This window comes from Apis dorsata, unplaced genomic scaffold, assembly GCF_000469605.1.
Source record: "Apis dorsata unplaced genomic scaffold, Apis dorsata 1.3 scaffold_85, whole genome shotgun sequence".
Lineage (NCBI taxonomy): Eukaryota > Metazoa > Arthropoda > Insecta > Hymenoptera > Apidae > Apis > Apis dorsata.
The window spans coordinates 254,879-274,925 of record NW_006263383.1 but is presented as its reverse complement, the minus strand read 5'-3'; the positions used below and the strand labels follow the sequence as shown (position 1 = coordinate 274,925).

General features: G+C 29.6%; 1 protein-coding gene across 8 annotated transcripts in view; it reads left to right on the top strand.

Moving 5' to 3' along the window:
- The window catches only part of LOC102675898 (transcriptional regulator ovo-like), a 27,386-nt gene that overhangs the window by 7,106 nt on the left and 233 nt on the right, over positions 1 to 20,047 (top strand). The window contains exons 1-10 of one of the 8 annotated variants that reach the window (XM_031508405.1): positions 8,819 to 8,939; positions 11,680 to 12,101; positions 12,821 to 13,295; positions 14,093 to 14,642; positions 15,930 to 16,207; positions 16,782 to 17,011; positions 17,719 to 17,856; positions 18,083 to 18,382; positions 18,877 to 19,035; positions 19,609 to 20,047. In XM_031508405.1, the coding sequence (XP_031364265.1) occupies positions 8,834 to 8,939; positions 11,680 to 12,101; positions 12,821 to 13,295; positions 14,093 to 14,642; positions 15,930 to 16,207; positions 16,782 to 17,011; positions 17,719 to 17,856; positions 18,083 to 18,382; positions 18,877 to 19,035; positions 19,609 to 19,734 (2,784 nt within the window). In that variant the 5' untranslated portion in view covers positions 8,819 to 8,833 and the 3' untranslated portion in view covers positions 19,735 to 20,047. Of the gene's footprint in view, positions 1 to 8,818; positions 8,940 to 11,679; positions 12,102 to 12,820; positions 13,296 to 14,092; positions 14,643 to 15,929; positions 16,208 to 16,781; positions 17,012 to 17,718; positions 17,857 to 18,082; positions 18,383 to 18,876; positions 19,111 to 19,259 lie in introns of those variants that run through there. The other 7 variants (XM_006611208.2, XM_006611209.2, XM_006611206.2 and 4 more) reach the window with 7 other exon arrangements.

Here is a 20,047-nt window from a genome sequence, read left to right as displayed (position 1 = left end):
AGCCAACCGACGCGACATATCTCTCCCCTGGCATTCATTCCGTTCACTGGCATCTCCCCTCGAGATGTTGTATATGCTCGTACCTCTGATTATCTTCGTTAGTCGTTTTAGTTGGTTAATTAGAATTTACATTCGTGATCAAACTCGATAATGAGATTCCGTTTTTTTTTTAAAGAATATTAATAAGTAATGGATTATCTGATAAAAATAAATATGAAATAATTGATATATTGATGATTAGAGATGTCAATTGATATTCTTTTGTTTATGAAAAATTAGTATTGGAAGATTGCATGATTGCAAGCATGCTGTAAAGAATATTTGTTGAGCAATTTTATATTTTTATAAATATTAAAAAATGGAATTAAAAAATAAAATTTAAATAGAAATTTATTTCACTCTATAAATCTATTAATATTTTTTTTAAATATTGAGAACTTTATTATAGATATATTCTTGGATATTATATTTGTTCTGTAGTTCTCTGCAAATTTATATTTTCTATTAATAAATTAATATTTGCAATCCAATTATAATATAAAGCTACATATTTCTACAAAATTAAATTTCTTTATTACGCATTGGTTAAAAACTGAAAATAGAAATTAATACATATCTTCTTAGAAAACCTAATGCTCATAATATTTACTTGGGTAAACTTAGAGCTCGGAATTGACCGCAAGCAAGAAACGAAATTCGAGCCTTGTTTTATCTTTGTCAATAACGAGGATCATAAGTAGAAAACGACAGCGAAAGATTGAACGAAAGACGAAGAGGGACTGAAAGTTCAAGCGTTTAAAAGAAAATTATGATGCTTTGTTCGGTGTGAAATTATTCGCTTCACTGACCAAGAGGACTAATTCTTAGAATAGAGAAAAATAAAATATTTTGTCAAATAGTTTTTGTTTGGAAACATTTCTATATTTGTTTCAATTTATTAATAAGTAACAGTCAAAATAATATGTTAATAAATTTTTATTATTATTTTGAAGATATGCATTATTTTTAAAAATATAGAAACTAAAATTATGTATACTAAAATTATATAGTAGCATATAATTCACAAATTATTTATTTTAATTTTTTAATATTCATATCAAGGTGAAATATATTGTAAATTAGAGGAACATTGGCAGATTCATAAAATATTTTTGTATTGTAATATAAAAATAAAAATATTTATATTTTTTACAATTTTAAAATCTATTGAGCTTTAAAAAAAGAAGTTGAAAGAAAAATTCATCGTAGAATTAAATAACACTTAACTTCCTCAGAAGTTTATTTTTTCAAGGCAGATGCATGGTTGCACCTGTAACTAATCAGTTTCGTTTGTTTTGAATCTACGTGCAATGCTGTTCTTCCATTGTCTTTTATGCTAAACGAATAACGATATTTTGAATCCGTGTCTTTCTATATCTATATATATTTTGTCTTTGTAAAATCATTTTTAAAAAAAAAAGATACACAAATTTTTTTTCAAATTTTATATATTAATAAATTTGATTAAATTTTATTTAAAAATATTAATAATTAAATTTAATATTATGACAATCAATTAATTTCAAATATAACTGTAAACTAAAAAATTCACTGTAAAAAATCAACAATATATTTTTCATGCATAAAAAAATATAATAATTTCAATATTAAAAAAAATAAAAAAAATAAGTAATAAGTAATTTAAAAAATTTAAAAAAATATATAACAAATAAATATATAAATATTATATACATGATATGTAATAGTAATTAATAGATATTAATATTATAATACTTTCTCTCCTTATAAATAAAGAAAATAAGTATATTATATATAAATAATTGAAATTGATCAATTGACGATAATAAAATCTTGAAGATTTTCTAAAATAAATTATGAAATGAAATGATCAGAAACTGTAAAGGACAAGCAGGTGCATTCACCAAAGAAATGAAGAGCAAAATGAAATGAAGTTTTAACCGAACTGTAAAACTGTTTTTTTTTTTTGCGATATTCATTTCCATCTACGATTGAAAAAAACAATATTCCATGAGAGGAATCGGGTTGCATTCACGATTCGTGTTATTACGTTCAACAAACACTGTAATTAGGAAGCCATCGCATATCGACTTGATCGCGATCTTCCATCCGAGCACACGAATATCATGACATCTTGCTTAAATATTATTCTTGATAATATACGAATATATGATATAAATGAAAATTTAAAATCCAAAAATTATATGTCAGTTTGCAAATTTTATTATTCTTGATATAATTTCGGGTAATATTTATATAATGATATGAATGAAAATTTTAGAGATAAATCGAAATTTAATTTTTATTTTAAATTTTTGAATTGAAATTGAAAAAAAAAATCCAGATCCAGAATGATTATCTTTTTTTTTATTTGAAAAGTATTTATAATAATACTAATACTAATACCAATAATCTAACAATAATCATTTTTTTAAGAAAAATTTAATTTTTATATAAAATATATAAATGATAAATTAATGACTGAAAACTGATGGTTAAAAATTGTTCATTAAATTATTTGTGCCTGAAATTAAATGCCTATTAGTGTATTTAATATGTCAATTTTATGTGTAAATTATTAGATTTAATATTCATAGTCTTTTCGATCTAAAAAAATTGTATATATTCTATAAACATAAAATTTTTGAAATAAAGAATAATTTTAACAATTAATTTTATAATGTTATATTATGTTACTATAAATATATAGATATAATAATTGTAAAAAATTAAAATTATCATCTAGATCTTTTTATTTATAATTTTTTAATCAAAATACATCTTTTTTTTTCAAAAATAAACATTCTTCCAAATACTTTTGACTCAAATGTTTCGAGCTGTAACAAAACATTGCGACGCAAGCGTGACTCGTTGCTGCGATTTTGCGATAACTAATGTGCGAAACGATTGTGAGTGACAGGAAAGAAAAAAGAGGGGAAAATTTTCCACTTTGGAATATTGAAATTATCGTCCGGTCGAATAACGCGAGACAGCATCGTACCGGTTTTTCCTGCGCGTTTCTTGTAAATCGTTACGCTGGAACACACTGATTAACGTTATGTATGTTTTCCGTATGCGCCGGTACAACGAATGTCAAGGCTTCACGTAGATCTTGAAAACATGTTTCACGCGTACGTCCAATTCGATGCGACTATGCGCTTTAATCGATAGAAAAAAAGTAAGCAAAAAATGAAAACTAGCTAGGCTATTTGCATCTCATTATAACGAAAGAGTATTTTGTATTATGCTAATATGAACTTTGTTTATTCATGAAGAAGATTTTTCCAATATACTATGATGATACTTTTAACACATATTAAAAATGGATATTTTTGCATTTGTTACCTTATGTTCTCGATATATAATATATATAGTGTAAAATTATATGTGATTTAATGAATTATTATTATTCTATTTTATTATTATTCTATGTTGATAAACAAATTTTAATAAAATATCAAAATATTTATAGAAGCATCAAATGCGATGATAACAATTCTGTTTTATGTGAAATTGCTTATTTCACTGGATGCCTCTTGATTAATATATTCTATCTATTTTTCGATATAACTTTTACATTTTAAGTAAAATTAAAAAGCTTACATAAATTTTCTAGAGATTTAGAAATGGTTTAATTTATTTATTCTAAAAAAGACGACACAAAGAAAATAAAAAAAAAATATCTTCTCGAACATTTCGAAATACATATTAGATACAACTTTAATTAAAAATGGTAGAATAGTAAGGATGAATACTGAGTGAAAAAAATTCACAAGAAAAGTTCAAGCATACGAATAAAATATTCATTAGTAAATCTATTAACGAGGGAAGTTTTAAGAATCATCGGCACTATCGCATTTTTAGTTCACACTTAAAACTTATTCTCACTTCTTAACGAGAGTGAGAATAAGTCTAAGTAAAATAAAAAAGGATATTGATATTCGACTTTTCCTTGACGCAGTATATGAAAAAATACAAAAGTTCTTCTTAAGCAATTTCAAGAAATAGTGAGAATCAATCTACTATCGAAATGCACAGATTTTTTTAAATGAAATACATACAAATTGAAAAAATAACGAATTTCAATTTTTCAATATTTCTATTATTCAAACTGTCTTATCTTCTAACATATTATTAAATAAATGAAATTCCATTCTATTGAAGTATTATTATGTATTAAAATTATTAACTAGGAATCCCATGATTTTTGAACGATAGCATTGTTCTACATTTTCTCATCGCGACAATAGTTTCTCATCGCGATTTTTCACCGAGGTCAAGCGCGAAATATGATCTGCCTTGATCTTCCGTTCTGCACTGCTAGAAAGGTTGTTCTCCGCGAGAGGAGAGGTACGTTAGAGGGAGAAACGTTGTGTTCGGAGAAGAATTAACGGACGACAGGAGGAGGGACACTCGTGTGCGCGCCTCCATTACGTAAGGCAACCGTATAGCTGCGTGTGCAGTGTCACCTTGCTGTTCGCGATGCTTCGACCCACGCACGGTACCGCTACGCAAACGCTACATAGATATACGGCGTAGCTAGCCGTCTTTGTCCACAAAAGATCTTCCTTTTTCAATTTTGTTTTTCACACTTCGCCTATCACTTATTTATCTTTGAAGAGACAAAGATTCGTTTTTTCTTATATTATTCTATTGTTGGAAAATGTACAAGCACTGTTTTCATTTTTTTCTTTTCTTTTTTCGAAGAATTAATATTTAAAATTTTAATTTTATTTCATTTTAATTCAGTAAACTTATTCTTCATGATTTAAGTTAAGAATGTGATAATATATAATATAATAATTAAAACTAATTTTCAGAATGCAATATTGTATTGTAATAACAATAATAATAATAATAATAATAATAGAAAAGATAATAGTTAGAAAAGTTGTAACATTAATAGTTTTAGAACTAACTTTATCCATTTAACTGTTGCAAAATATACATTTTAATTTTCATTGTATATTTTATTTTAATATTAATTCGTACAAATTATATATTATTTTGAAATGAGTGGATAATTTTTATATTTCATTAAAATATAAAAAATGATATTTGTAACAATAATATACATTAAAATTATTATAATATAATATATCAAAATTATATATTTGAAGTTATATCACCGTATATAATATAAAATATAAAATATTCAATCTATTTTCAGTGTCTAAGAAATAAGAGATGAAAAACAGAATATAATCTTCTTCCATGCTTATTGCGTTTCAATTAAATGAAACATAAATATTTAATTTACATACAGTAATAAATATTTGCCCATGATTTATAAATTAAATTGAATTGATATGTTCGAATAGAGATTTATTTAATATCTCAGCTTTCTATTTATTTATTTGTTTCACTTTATTTCAAATTTTCTCCAACTCTGTTCAGTCGCCAACTTATACTCGACACACGTGCATGACCAATAAGGTGTGACTGTTGAAAAGAATGCGTACCGCGAATAACAACGCGATCGACATTGTTCCGATGCCTTGCATCAAATCCGTGACAACCGGTCGACGCGACGACTATGATTCAGACGCGATGATTTGTGCATCGTTTTTATTATAATCGTAAGTTGTATATGACGATTCGCGCTAATTATGAATGCTTTACGTGTTTCGTGAATCATGTGTCATTAAGAAAGCCTTCTCATAAAGGGCTTTCAGGAAATTAAGGAAACTAAACGATGTCACGCATTAAAATGCTATTAAATGCTATTTTTTGGAAAGTATTTTAATGTAAAATTTCTTGGAGACTAATATAATTATAGTAAAGGAATAAAATTATTCTATCTTAGAAATGAATGATGTTTGAATATTTGATAATGTGATTGGACACGAAGCTTGAAAGTAAATATTTAAAGATGTGTTAATAAATTTTTCAGAATTTTTTGCATGATGTAAATTTGCAAGAGACATACCAAATCTGAAAGATCTCAATGTATCACTCGATCATAGAATTAATAGGATTAACACTGTTTTGTAGAAATAAATGAAATCGTATTGATTTATTTTCGAACACTGGCAGTATATTAATTAAACAATTGAAAGCTGGAATCAACTCATTTTTTTAATCGATGTTAAATTCGCATGGAATAAAATTTAAAAAATTTTATTATCATTAAATAAATAATTTAGAAAATTAAAAATTATATATATTTAATTTATTTGCAAATTAAAATTTATAAATTATAATTGATTCTTGTTAAGTCAGATCCACGTGTAAAATTTCTTTAAATTAAATCAAAATTATCTTAAAAAATTAGCATTGACTTAATAATAGCTTTTTCCAAAATAATAATTTCTTTTGAATCGTTGTAAGAGTTAGATTCATAATTGATAAGCAAATCTATTGGTTGCCTTATTTCGACCAAGACCTTGACTAATACAAATTGTAATGGTGCACATTCAAACTACATAGATATACGAAGGCTATCGATCTCTCGGCGGACAGGATGAGAAACGAATAAATCGGCCGGTGAAAGACAAATTCACCGTATTGTTTGGCCGCGTTATAATGTCTGTGTGAACGCAATAAACGATAAACGGATAACGTTGCAAGCGGTGAAGGTTCGTAGCTCTGCGAGTAGCCAAAAGGAAAGGAAAGGAAAAACTGGAGAAAAAAAAAGGATCCAAGGAGTGGTCGGACGTAAGTAGGTCGGCTAAGTCGAGGCGTTTCGTTCGATTGAGCGGACAACCAGCCACGAAGCCGACGTGAGGCCAATGGCTGACGAGTCGACGCTTCTCCCGCCGGAATACATTACTTCAAATCTGGTTCCATCCTTTTGATCGAATGTTTATTCATGTTGGGATACGAATTTTAATTCAGATTAGAACTTCCTCTAATTGCTCGTGAGAATATTTTTTTGTAAATTGACACTGCGTTGAGAGTGATCGTTAATTATTTAAAATATAAAGAGTGACTATCTGAGATTAACTACTACGACTCTTAACGCGATATCTATTTGTGAAAAATATTTCGAAAACAATTTTGAGAAACAAATTGAGAAACTTATATAAGGTTTTTATAATTTTTATTTATTATTATCTTATGAGGTTTCTGTGAAAAATCATTATTTCATTTTGAATTGAATTTCATTTATTCTTTTTTTTTTTTTTAATAAGTATGAATGCATTTTTATATTGTTGTAAGAAAGTTCATATTATTCGTTTATATTCATTCTATAGGTATTTTAAATGTACGTAGAATTGGTAAATTGATCAGATAAAAAAATGCAAATTTAATTGATTAAATTCTGATAGATTTAATGAATTCATAAGTATGCATATTGGTTAAAATATCGAAAACTTACAAATAAGATCGTAAATGTTTGCGCAATCAACTTTTTTCTTATTATTAATTTAAGAAAGAGAAATGGAAAATATTATAAGACTTTTGAACAAAAATTTATATTCAAAAGATTCTTTTTACTTATTTTAATGTACCTTTATGGATTATTAATTATAAATTGTACATATTAAATATATCATATAAACTATGCTTGAAAAACACATATAATTTGCAGTCAAAATAATTTATAAAAAATGTAAGCATTCGAAGATCAAAAATCGAATATTTTCCTTCAAAGTGGAAGTTATCGTAACTTTAAGAGTATATTTTAAAAATAATGTAATTTAATAAAAATTTAATTCAAAACGGGATTTTAAATTTAAATCAATAATCAATAGTATTAGTATCGATTACTAGTAACAGAATTGATCCGAGAAAAAATATATACGACGTCATCTCATTCGTCATCGTAGATTCTTCAACCCGTTACTTTTTAACATTAAGCCTCGTGGGGCAGTCGAACGTTCTCGCTTGCCTTGGACCATATCTTTATAGCGATCGAGTTCGCAGGGTCCTCATTTAAAATGGAACTGTCTACGCAGTACGCTCGCTGAAACGTTATTATCGTAGTATCTTCGTTGTACCTTTCGGTTTCTGCGATTAGGAATATTTCGTGTAAGATGGAACGAAATCAGGATTGACAATGAGAATAAATCATCGCACATAGTACATTGCATAGTGACTCGCACATCTCAATATCATCCGATCTTCATGTGATTATTTTAATTTTTGTTAATATTTTTGATTTGTTTTTCTTTATTGACTCTCTCATTCATTATGATTTTCATTAATCTTGTACGATTGAATATCGTTTTTTTCTATTTCGAATCCATACAAATTTTTTAATCGTTAAAAATTGGATACTGCTATATCTTTATAATACAGCGTTTTATAGTTAATTTAATGTGAAAGAAACTTACGAGAGCATTGAGAAGTAGAGTCGAAGTAGATTTTTTTTATCAGATTCTTTTCACTTCAAATCGATATAAGTTTCGATCGTTCAAAAATTGAATATTACATATTTTATGATAGAACGTTTTACATCGTGTTAATTTAATATAGAAGAAGAAACGTTACGAGGGTGTTGCGTACGGTCAAGGCTCGAACAGCTATCAGATCTTTCTCGTTCACCGAGAGTCCGTCCAGTCGTTCAAGACTTCGTAACCGGTCTCCTTCTCCTTCTCCTCCTCCCCCTTCTCCCCTCCTCTCCGCCGTGAAGCCTCGATTCGCGATAAGGATTCGAAGCGACTGGATCCTCTGTACAGCTAAATTGCTCGAAAACTCGCAACACGTAAAGTCGAATGGCCATCGCTAGTCTCTCTCTCTCTCTCGGCAGAGAGCTCATTCCTGCCGAAGTAGACTCGAAGTACCGGTTCTTGTTTCTTTTTTTCCTTCTCTTATAGTCTCCCTTTCTTCCTCTCTCTGTCCAGACAAATGAAAAGAAGGCGAGCAATGGATGGAAAGAGAAAAAGAGATAGGGACTTCCTTCGGGGAGAGAAGAAGCGACTCGAAGAAGCGAGACGAAGAAAAAGATCGGTACACCGGTCACGAAGCTTGCGCAGGTATTTATAGCACGGCCCCGGACCTGTTCGAGGGATTTGGTCGGAGAATCTCACGTACACCGGTCGATTCTTTTCTACCCGAAGGTTGCTCAACCGTGGACGGACGGAACCGCCATTTTGGTTACTCTTGAGCGCGGGATCTGTTGTTACCTTCGGTTTGAAAGTGTGACGCAACGTATTGCGTAAAAACGCGTCGTTAGAAGCGGTCTCTAAACGGTTGGCCCACGGTCTTTGATATTACTGTGAAATCTCACTGATCGTGGAGACATGTTTCGCCTGGGGGACAAGGCTTTCGCGAACGGCGCGGTAGCGAGAATGAAGGTCATTGAAAATATTAATATGACAAGTATCGTATACCTTCTCTTAGAAAATTTATTTCAGATCTGAAAAAAATAAAATAGGAATATCATGGAATAGAAACTTCATTCATTAATAAAAAATAATTCTCTACGAATCAAATTGTTTAAAAATTGTTATCGTTCATTAAAAAGGATTATCAAATAAACTTTTATATTATAGAAATTTTTTGTCATTCGAATATCTCTGCAACATTTCATCTTTATAACTTTTTTCTTACTCTTCTTTGAATATTTACATTAAAATATTGCAAAACATTGCTACTGCTTTACATATGTTTATTCTAAATATAGAATATCAGAAATCAAAATTATATCAGTGTTTGAATATTTTTGTAAATATTTTAGTAATTATATAATTAATTCATAATTGACCGATCATAAGTCAATAGAAATCATTAGATATTACAATCGGTCGTTGAAAGAATGATTAAAAGCGAGGAGCGGAAATGGCTTTCCTCGTGACTGGTCCCATACTCGGCGCGCACGTGCTCGCAAAAAGCGGCGTGTCCTCGCGGTCGGTTTCCTGGTTTACGCTCGAATGGCTTCGCCGGCCGACACGATGTCCTCGTGCTCCATTCGCGAAACAGAGTCGGTGTCAAAGTCAAGAGAACGCAGACGCAAGCGGGCCTCCGATAATGGAAACAGAAATTACTAAACGCGTCCCAACGATCAAACGATTCGTGACTGCGTGTAATTGCCTTCCATATCGTGTCCTTGGAGGGCGCTCCTCGCGCTCGCATTTATCCGTCATAAATATGATCGTCGAACGATAGAAAGTTGCACGAATATGTAGCTTTTTTTAACTTGTATTTCCAAGGTTATTGTTATTTGATATTGAGAACGTCAATTGAATGAAATAGAGAGTTAATTAAAGAACTTGGAAAAGGTATTATTATATCCGATTAAGTTAGGTTAGATTATATAAATTAGATATTACGTTAAATTAGATAATATATATTAAATATTAGATATTAAAAATATTAAATACTGAAAATTTTTTGTAAGAACTCATATGTAATATGTTAGTTATATTAGATATATTGATGAGAAAATAATATTGAGAAAATAATAATTCTTTTTCTCAACTACATAAAAAAATCAATTTACTATATTCATATATATATATAAGATATAAAAGATTTTTTTTATATTTTTCGTAATATTTGCAGAAAATTTATGAATATTATAATTTTATTATTTATTCTTACATATTATGTTACAATTCAAAGTTTGATCAAATTTTGAAGCTAATATATATAATTGATATAATTCAATTTATAATACACAATTTACTTTCTTATACTCACAATAAGACAATTATAATAAAACATTTTAATAACTCTTCTTTATTTTGTGACAAATTCTTACTAGTTTAAACGAATTTATTTACGCACATGGTTATTTTAATTTTTTTGTGTGCAATTTTCATTTTCTCGAACAAAGTTCGCCAACGGTTTTCTTGTAAAACTATTCTCGGAATATATCTGTACGAAGGAAAAGATTAAAATTCGCAAATTTAGTTCGGTTTTGTCGACGAAATTTCAATGTCCAACGCGTCTGGAATAAATAATGAGCAAACGGTTACAATATGGATTCTCGTAAAGTCAGGATGGCTGAATTTACGAGCAACCTTGAGGGGGTTCGTAGGTACCGTATGCTATACTCTCTTTCCGCACGTCCTTCACGCACTGCCTCATAATTTGTCCTCGATCAGCGATGTTATATCTAAAGCTATCATTAAAAGTCACTCGAGAAATCATTGCTTCTATGAATGGTGAAGGGCATTTGATCTTCTGATCGACCGATTTTAAGCAGTTCATTAATCTAATATTTATACATTTGAAAACATAGAAAATTTCGAAATAATTTAACAACGATCTGAACGATTTGAACATCGAAAAAAATGCATTATCTTCTCTAATCTCGAGTAGAATTAAAATAAATTCTTTATAAATAAAAAATAAATTTGTTATCAAAATAAATTCTTAAGTAACAAATAACTACTTGAACGAAACTTTTAATTTATTTGTTTATTACTCTATCTCAAACAATATTATTCGAATAATAACTCATTTATATAGGATAAATTATTTTAACATTTGTTATTTTATTTTGAATAGAGAAATTTTTTTATAGAGAGTCAAAAGAGATCTAACAGTCATATTACAATTTTCATTTTTTGAAGATTAATATAAGAAAGAAAGACAAATGAGAATAAGAAAAAAAAAAAGAATAAGAATAAGAAAAGAAAAAAAAGAATAAGAATAAGAAAAGAAAAAAAAAGAATAAGAATAAGAAAAGATAAAAATTGCAAGGAAAAAATATCAGAGATTCAATATAAAAAAATTTACAATATATAATGATAATAATACGATTTATAGATCGCGAGAAAACGGATGATGATCGTGCGACGACCCCGGAATCGCTTCGCAGTAGCAGTCCGGCTTCGTCTCCGCCCCCTCAATGGCAGTCGACAAATACTCCGGCTAATACGCCACCTAGACGATTTATCTCGAGTATCCTCGGTGGAGATATCCCATATGGAAGCAGAGGTCATGTTTTAACCAGGGCGGAGCGCAAGGAATACAGCAATCCCCCAATTGCGCCCTCTTCTAGTGATGCTACACAATTCCTTACGAAATCGGAAAAATTGGTATTGCCTAGACCGAGCACTCCTCCAAAAACGCCTAGAGTCGAACCACCCACACGGGTCTCAGTCATTCAAAGGGTTCCTTCCCAAAGTCAATCTGCATCGAGAAGAGAAGATAAGATCGAAGTGCCACAAACTCAAGAACCAGAACAAGTAATTATATCTTTTTCGTTTTACATACGTTTCTTGCAATTGATGTCTCTCTCTTTCTCTCTCAACAGTTATATTTTATTATTCACATTTTTCAAAATTTCAAATGATTTTTAAAATGATCGTTAATTGGCACTTTTATACATTTACTGAATTATTAAATTTACGATTTAAGTTTGTAAATCGACAATTAAAAATATATAAAATAAATCCTCGGATAAAAATCTTTACTCTAAATTTAATTCTGGATAACGTAATAATTTCTGAGTATAACCATAATTTATTTAAATGTATTATCGATTCTGTTCTTCGATTCCTATTAAACAAGAAAAAAAAAAAAAATTAATTTCAATTTTGAATAAAATCGATTCTAAAATAAAAATTTAATTTCAATATCGAATTTATTTAATAATATGAATAATGTTATAAAAGAAAAAAAAAAAAAAAAGTTTTTGAAATTATAACTTTCTGTGATTACTGAAACACTTACGTTATAAATACTCCATTATTATCAATATAGCTCGCGGTGTTTGTCCTTCGTAACAGTAGTGGTTAACACCTCATCAAGGCTAAACTTTTCCGCCCCGCTCGCCCGTTTCCCCTCGCCGGCATACCAGGAAGAATTTTATGAATACCAATAGGAACATATGTTAATCCATACCGCCAGTCCCGAGCAATCCTCAGAAATGCGTGACAGCTGACGTTACTCGTTATCTTTGCAGGAGCAACCTATCGATTACGCTGTGCCGAAGAGAAAGGAAGAGGACGAAGAGCGAGGCCGCGAAGGCGCAAAAGTGTCACGCGCGATAGGTAACTCGATTGCCAGGCCTCTCCTGGCCATGAGACTGTCCGGTCCCCAAGTGGTCCACGCAGCCGCCGGTCACGGAAGATCGTCTAATTCCGGTGGAAACGGCAGTTCCGGGTCCAACAGCAGCTCCAACAACTCGGGCAGTTCCTCCTCTTCGAATTCAGGCGGAAGTGGCAGTTACTGTGGAGGAGGAGCGGCCACAGGCGGTAGCGGAGGTGGTGGTGCTGTGGGCGGAGGTGCTGGCGGTGGAATGAATCCCGGAGGAAACGGTGGCCGTGGAAATTACGGGCCAAGTTCACCGCCCACTGGTTCTTTGCCGCCGTTCTACGAATCCCTTAAAGGCGGCAATAATCTGGCGAATTTTGCGAATCAGTATAACAGTACTCAAGGTACGACTTTCAATGAAATGTTTTTATTATTGTGGAATTTAGAGGATATACAGTCAATATAACTGTTCAAAATAGGAATCGTGTTATTAATTTCGATCAACGACATATCCTTGAAATATTTTGTCAACATCATTCTTCCGGACAACGGTTACTTAATTTTTAAAACATACATATACAAAAATATTTTATATTTCGTATGTATTTCGTATCGTATTTCATATTTATTTAAATAGTGCGGATATAATGTTGATTTAATTAATTAAGTAAAATTAAATAAAAATATAAAGAAAAGTGAATGAATTAAATTAAATTAATATTTTCACATGTATAATTTTTTAATTTTATAGTGTAATTATAGTGTAATTATAGTGTAAAAAATTAAGCGTTCTTCATATTTTTTGAAACATTTGCCAAGAATGTGTATATTAGTAATTTTATCATTTAAACTTATTATTTTATATTTAGATTAAATTTTAAATACTTTTAACTAGATTGATTAAACTTTGCAATGGTTAATCAATATTTAAATTGTATTGATTTGACCTTTGCTTAAAATCTATACAATTAATCGATAATATATATTAAATATATTGAAAATATATCATATAAATCATATATAAATCGTATATGAAAATATTTTCATATAATATTGGAAATTAAGGAACAGTTAAAAAATTATTTAGAATAATAATTGGCAATATATTTCAAATAAATCGAAAATCAATAAGAAATAATTTCTATATTAAATAATTCTTAGATTTTTAGATTAGATTTTATAAATAAAATAATCGTTTCAGGAAATGGATACCTGACACCATCACCAACAGTAGGGATGGAATGCGATACCGGTCAGCAGGACGTGAACTCACAGCATTCCCAATATAATGCTCAAGAAGGCAAGCAATACTCCCTATTGCAAAATGTCTGCGCCTCGTACGGTTTAACGTTGAAAGAGGAAGAAGATTTATCACCGTACAAAATACAAGCGAATGATCTATTATCCGGTCAATATGGCGCATATGACATGACTGATACGGGAATGATGGTAGATATGGTGACTGGCGCAGTGGTGGATCCTCTTCAATTTACTGCTACTCTAACGTTTAGTTCACCCTCCGACCATACCGCCCTCTTAGAAAGTCTCAGTGACGCTGCTGATCTCTTCCTACCGAGATTACCGGCCGAAGATGGTAGCAATGATCTTTTAGAAGAATCGTTACATTCACCAGCTTCAGCTGGAAGTGGAATTGGTCAAGATAACGGACAAATGACCACTCCTGTAGAACCAAGTGTTGATCCTTTCCCAGAGCACAGCATGGCTTTGACTAGAAGCTTCGATACATCGAGGTAAATATTATGAATTATATAATATATCTCAAAATTGAGCTGCTTTTAAAATGCGCATCTGATATGATTCGCGCTATGTAAAGTAATCATACGTTTCGAATTTTATTATTAGATTTGTTTAAATTGTCTATTTGCTTTATTTTGTTTGTAATTCATTAAAAAGGTAATTAACAATTGTGAGTAAACTTAAACTTTTAATATAAAATTTAATTGAAATTATTCTTCATAGTATTCTTCATAATACATAGATTTAATTATTTTTCATATTTCAATGTAAATAGTGGTCGAATTTTCACTATTTTTATTTACTTGTTGAAATAACGAATTATGTGTGATTATGTTAAATATTCGCGATATGTATCGATTGCTCAAATTTATTTGATAAAAATATTTAAAGAAAAGAATTTTTTTTATGAAAGTATACTGTATATTCATTTTATTTTTATTTTTATCTGAAAAATGTGAATTTTCATTTTTTCAATAGCCTGATTCTCTTTTCTATCTAATCAGTATTCGAAAAATATATGTATTACATATACATATAATATTTAAACGTTAAGCAAAACCAATGGACAACGATTTAAATCAATTATCGATTAGTTCTCGACGAATATTTTTGTATTTGAAATATGTATATATATTTTGTATATATGTATAACTACAAGATCAACATAAAAATCAATAACAAAGACTATCGACTCAGAATATAAATATAGAAAAAATTCGGTTGGTAATACTATAAGATTGTGTAAGAAAAATAAATATCAAATTTTGAAAACCTTATTTTCAAAACAATATTGAAAACAATAAGTTTATTTTAAATTATTAGTTTATTTTATACAATTAAATATAATTTAATTTTTAATTTTTATTTATTTTATAGGATGTTAATTTTCGGATACTTATATATCCGAATATATGTATCTTTTATCTATTTTAATTAAATTATTATGACAAGTTAAACTAATTTGAAATCAAGAAGTAAATAATTTTTGTTTAAATTGATAAGTTTAATTATGAATGATTTAAAATAACAATTTTTAAATTTACGTACTGTTCCTATTATCATATTATATTCCTATTAGTTAAATTTTAAACTGAAAAAAATATGATTGCTTTATGTTACATTACAAATTAATCGTTAAACTTTTCAGAAAAAAATTGCAAAGAATTATTTTAGAACATTATTATAAATAATTATAATCTTGAAGAATTAAAACGAATGAATTCGAAAGTTGCTCATTGACTATTGTTAAATAATACAAATGAATAATCATCTTTGTTCAGGCACTACACGGCAGCTCCTCAACATTTCAGCACTTCGAAATTAGGACTAACTTATGCTACGGGAGAATCGAGTTATCAATCTGTTTCAAAAGAACGACCCGAACTCGCGCTTCACATTAATCAGAATCATCAACATCAATCCGAACCACAGCTGCAACAATTGCAGATACAGGTGCAGTTGCAGCAACAACAACAGCAGCAACAAACAACATCCACTTCACCTCATCAACAGCAACATCAAGGATTACTCAGTCCGGGATTAAGCTTCACCGGTAGTGGTTAGTGTTTATATCGCTTCTTTCTGTTTCATTCTTCATGAAACAACTTGTACAAATCACTTTATTTTAACAATAATGTTTCCATAAGTGGTTATAGTTATTATACATCTCGATATAATTTGAAATTATTTTTTATATGAATATATTCATCATATTCATATAATAATTTTGTTGATAAAAATAAAATCAAAATAAAACCAAGCACAATATAGTTAAGATGATTTTTGAAATTGATAATAATAATATCATATCATAATAATATCTATATGTATTCTTATTTATTTTTAATTGCTTATTCTTTTTCATTTGTATCACTCTTTATTATATTTTTTGTCATATTCTTGTACTTATATACTTTTTTTTTTATCACTGCTAAAAATATTATAAAAACATAAAAACAAATTGAACGAAATGAAATTAAGAAATTCAATATGGCAAAAAAATTATATGCTACTTTTTAATTTATTTTGAAATATTTCCATTTATGAAAACATTAATGTGACTGCAAAATTAATTACAAATTATTTAAATATAGGTGATTTTAAAGTTTTAAAGTTTTAACAATTATATTGAGGTCTGGAACTAGATTCAGGTAGCAGTGTGGGTGGAAGTTTACCAAGTCCCGGAGCAGCGAGCTGTTCGTTAGACGCTGCTTCTACTAGTACGTCGCCATCTTGCGCTTTAATGGAGCATGCGCCTAGCCCAGCAGCCACTGTATCTTCGGCATCGGTAAATACTGTGCAATCAACAGGTCCAACCGGAGAACCACCACTGACGCAACGGGTCGGTGTACTGCAGCAAAGGGTAAGCACCCGAAATTGATACAGGCAAAAGCATACTTTATTTCTTTAGCAAATTGAATGCGACTAATTGAATCTGTATGGCACTGTTTTGTTCGATAATTCGAAAGCTTGCCTCTTCTTTCTCCTTTGTCTTTTCTCGTACAACTTTTTTCATCTCTTAACACATTCGAATTAAGATGTAAAACAATTGTCGAAGATTAGAAAATTATTGTAAAAATACAAATAAGAATTGAATAACATGTTAGTCATTATAAGCAAGATTAGAAACTTCATTAGTATTCAAAATTAAATGATAGATTAAATGATTGATAAAAGAATCACTATATTTCTATAAGAATTAAAAAAATAAGGAATTTTCATTAAAAAGCTAAGATTTTATATGTAACATAATATTTTCTTAGTTTCTCATTTGTGCAAATTAAAATTTAAAAAGTTGTCATCAAGTTTCCTGCAAGCATACTAATTTTTCTATATAACATTCCAAAATGCTTAAACATTGCCATATAGACAATTGAAAACTACAAAAAGATAATTGTTTATATAAAACTAAAATTTAGTTTCATACGATACTATTCGAATGAACTGCATTAAAATCTATGCATATATACGATTATGCAATGCCAATCAAATTGAGTGCTTCATCCACTGTCAACGATTTAATTGTGAGGAGGATATATACCGATAGAATTCATTCTTTTTCTTTTATAGCTGGGGTTACCTGGTGACTGTCAGTTGGAGTTCGTGAACGGTGGCCACGGAATTAAAAATCCACTCGCGATTGAGGGTCAGAGACAGGCAGCAGCTAATCGTGAGGAAGAGAGAGCAGCTCGACCTCCGCCTGGCAAGGTAAACATCATTCTTTGACGCTTTTCCTCCCTACACTGTATAATTTTATTAACTTGTCTAGATTAGCATTCCATAAGCTATAGATTTACACACCTAGATTCTAGTTCCCGATTAGTGTTCCACTTTTGCAGTTGTTACATATTTTATGGAATTATATTTGTTTGATATAACTCAAGGTTATAAAAGACATTTAACAATTTAAGAAAATTTAAAATTCATTTTTCAGGACGACGATCCAAACCGTTTTACGTGCCGTGTATGCAGCAAAAATTTCAGTCTGCAACGATTGTTGAATCGCCACATGAAATGTCACAGTGATGTGAAACGTTATTTATGCACATTCTGTGGTAAAGGTTTTAATGATACGTTTGATTTGAAGAGGCATACTAGAACACACACTGGCGTTCGACCATATAAATGCAATCTCTGTGAAAAGAGCTTTACTCAGAGATGTTCCTTGGAAAGTCATTGTCTTAAAGTTCATGGTGTTCAGCATCAATATGCGTATAAGGAACGTCGAACAAAGGTAAGAATTTGAATTTGTTCATTTCAGTTACTTTAATAATAAAGTTACCTGAAAATACACTTAATAAATATAGTGAAGTTATATATATGTCTGTTCACACAACCAAATTTTTTCCAATAGCTGTAATTTTTAGCTCAGTTATTTTATTTTTAAAATTTATATTCAAATTTATTAATAGAATATAGAAAGTATATTTTATATAGATTATATTATGAAAATATATTTGATATTATACATATTACATATACATATTTTATATTATACATTATACATATTATATGAATGTTTTGATTTTGATTAATTTATTATTGACAAATCTCTATTTTAAAAATCAAAATATAAAAACAATTATAGTTATCAAAACCTTAATTTATAAATTTTTATTATATGATAATATTTATTATATGAATATAATAATATAAAACATATGAATATATGAAAGTTAATTTAATAATAATAATTTATATTAATTTGTTTTTATTTGCTCTATTTAGGTATATGTATGTGAAGAATGTGGTCATACAACACAGGAGCCAGAGGTTCACTACCTACATTTGAAAGATAAACATCCATACAGCCCGGCTTTGTTGAAATTTTACGATAAGCGACATTTCAAGTTCACCAACAGCAATTTCGCCAACATGTTGCTCCAGGTGCGCACGTAGACTCCGATTAGAGTACAGTATGACAATTTAAAATGTCGTCATATAAATAAAAAAAAAAAAAAATGAAAGGGAACGGGAAAACAAAATTACATGGTTTTTTTGACCTTGGGGGAAAACAAAAATAAAAAAAAAAAAAAAAAAATGAAAGGGAACGGGAAAACAAAATTACATGGTTTTTTTGACCTTGGGGGAAAACAAAAATAAAAAAAAAAAAAAAAAAATGAAAGGTAACGAGAAAACATAATTACATGTTTCTTTGTACCTTGGGAGAAACAAAAAAAAAAAAAAAAAAAAATAAAATAAAATAAAATAAAAAAAACGTTCAAAATTAAAAATTATAAAGCTAGGTTGATAGGAAAGGGTGGGAGGGAAATGCATGAACGAAGAAAATGAATCGAAAGAGAAAAAAGGTTATAGTTTCCTAAGAGCGATAAAAATAAATAGATAAATATAGAAAATGATATGTAGAATACGAAGACACGAGAACGAAATCTGAATATTCAAACAAAAGAATAGCAGATACAAGAACACGAAATTGTTCTTGGTCATGTAACTCTTCAGGGTGGCCTGTTGCAACGGGACTCGCGGAATACGGACAGCTGCGTAAAATCAGCCTCGAAAAGCCTTGAAGCGCCACTTCAACGCTCCTCAACATTGTTGCATCTGGGTCGAGCTTCCAGTTTCTGATGACTGATACGAAAACTGACTGGGAAGAAGAAAGAAGAAAAATGGCGAAATGGAGAAAAGAAGAGCTGGCTCCGATTTTAGAAGAACTCGATCTAAATGCCATCGAATCCCGAAGTAAACGTCGCGCGAAAAGTACCTGTAGGTGGCTCCCCTTTAGCGGTGACACATAACAGCATCGAGGGCCAATGACGATCAGATTTTATATTAACAAATTCTAAAAAAAAAAATCTATAAAATTTAAACAGACAGACTCGTGACTTTCAAACCTAGACGAAAAAACGAAAGAGCATATTTGTATACACAGTATTGCGCT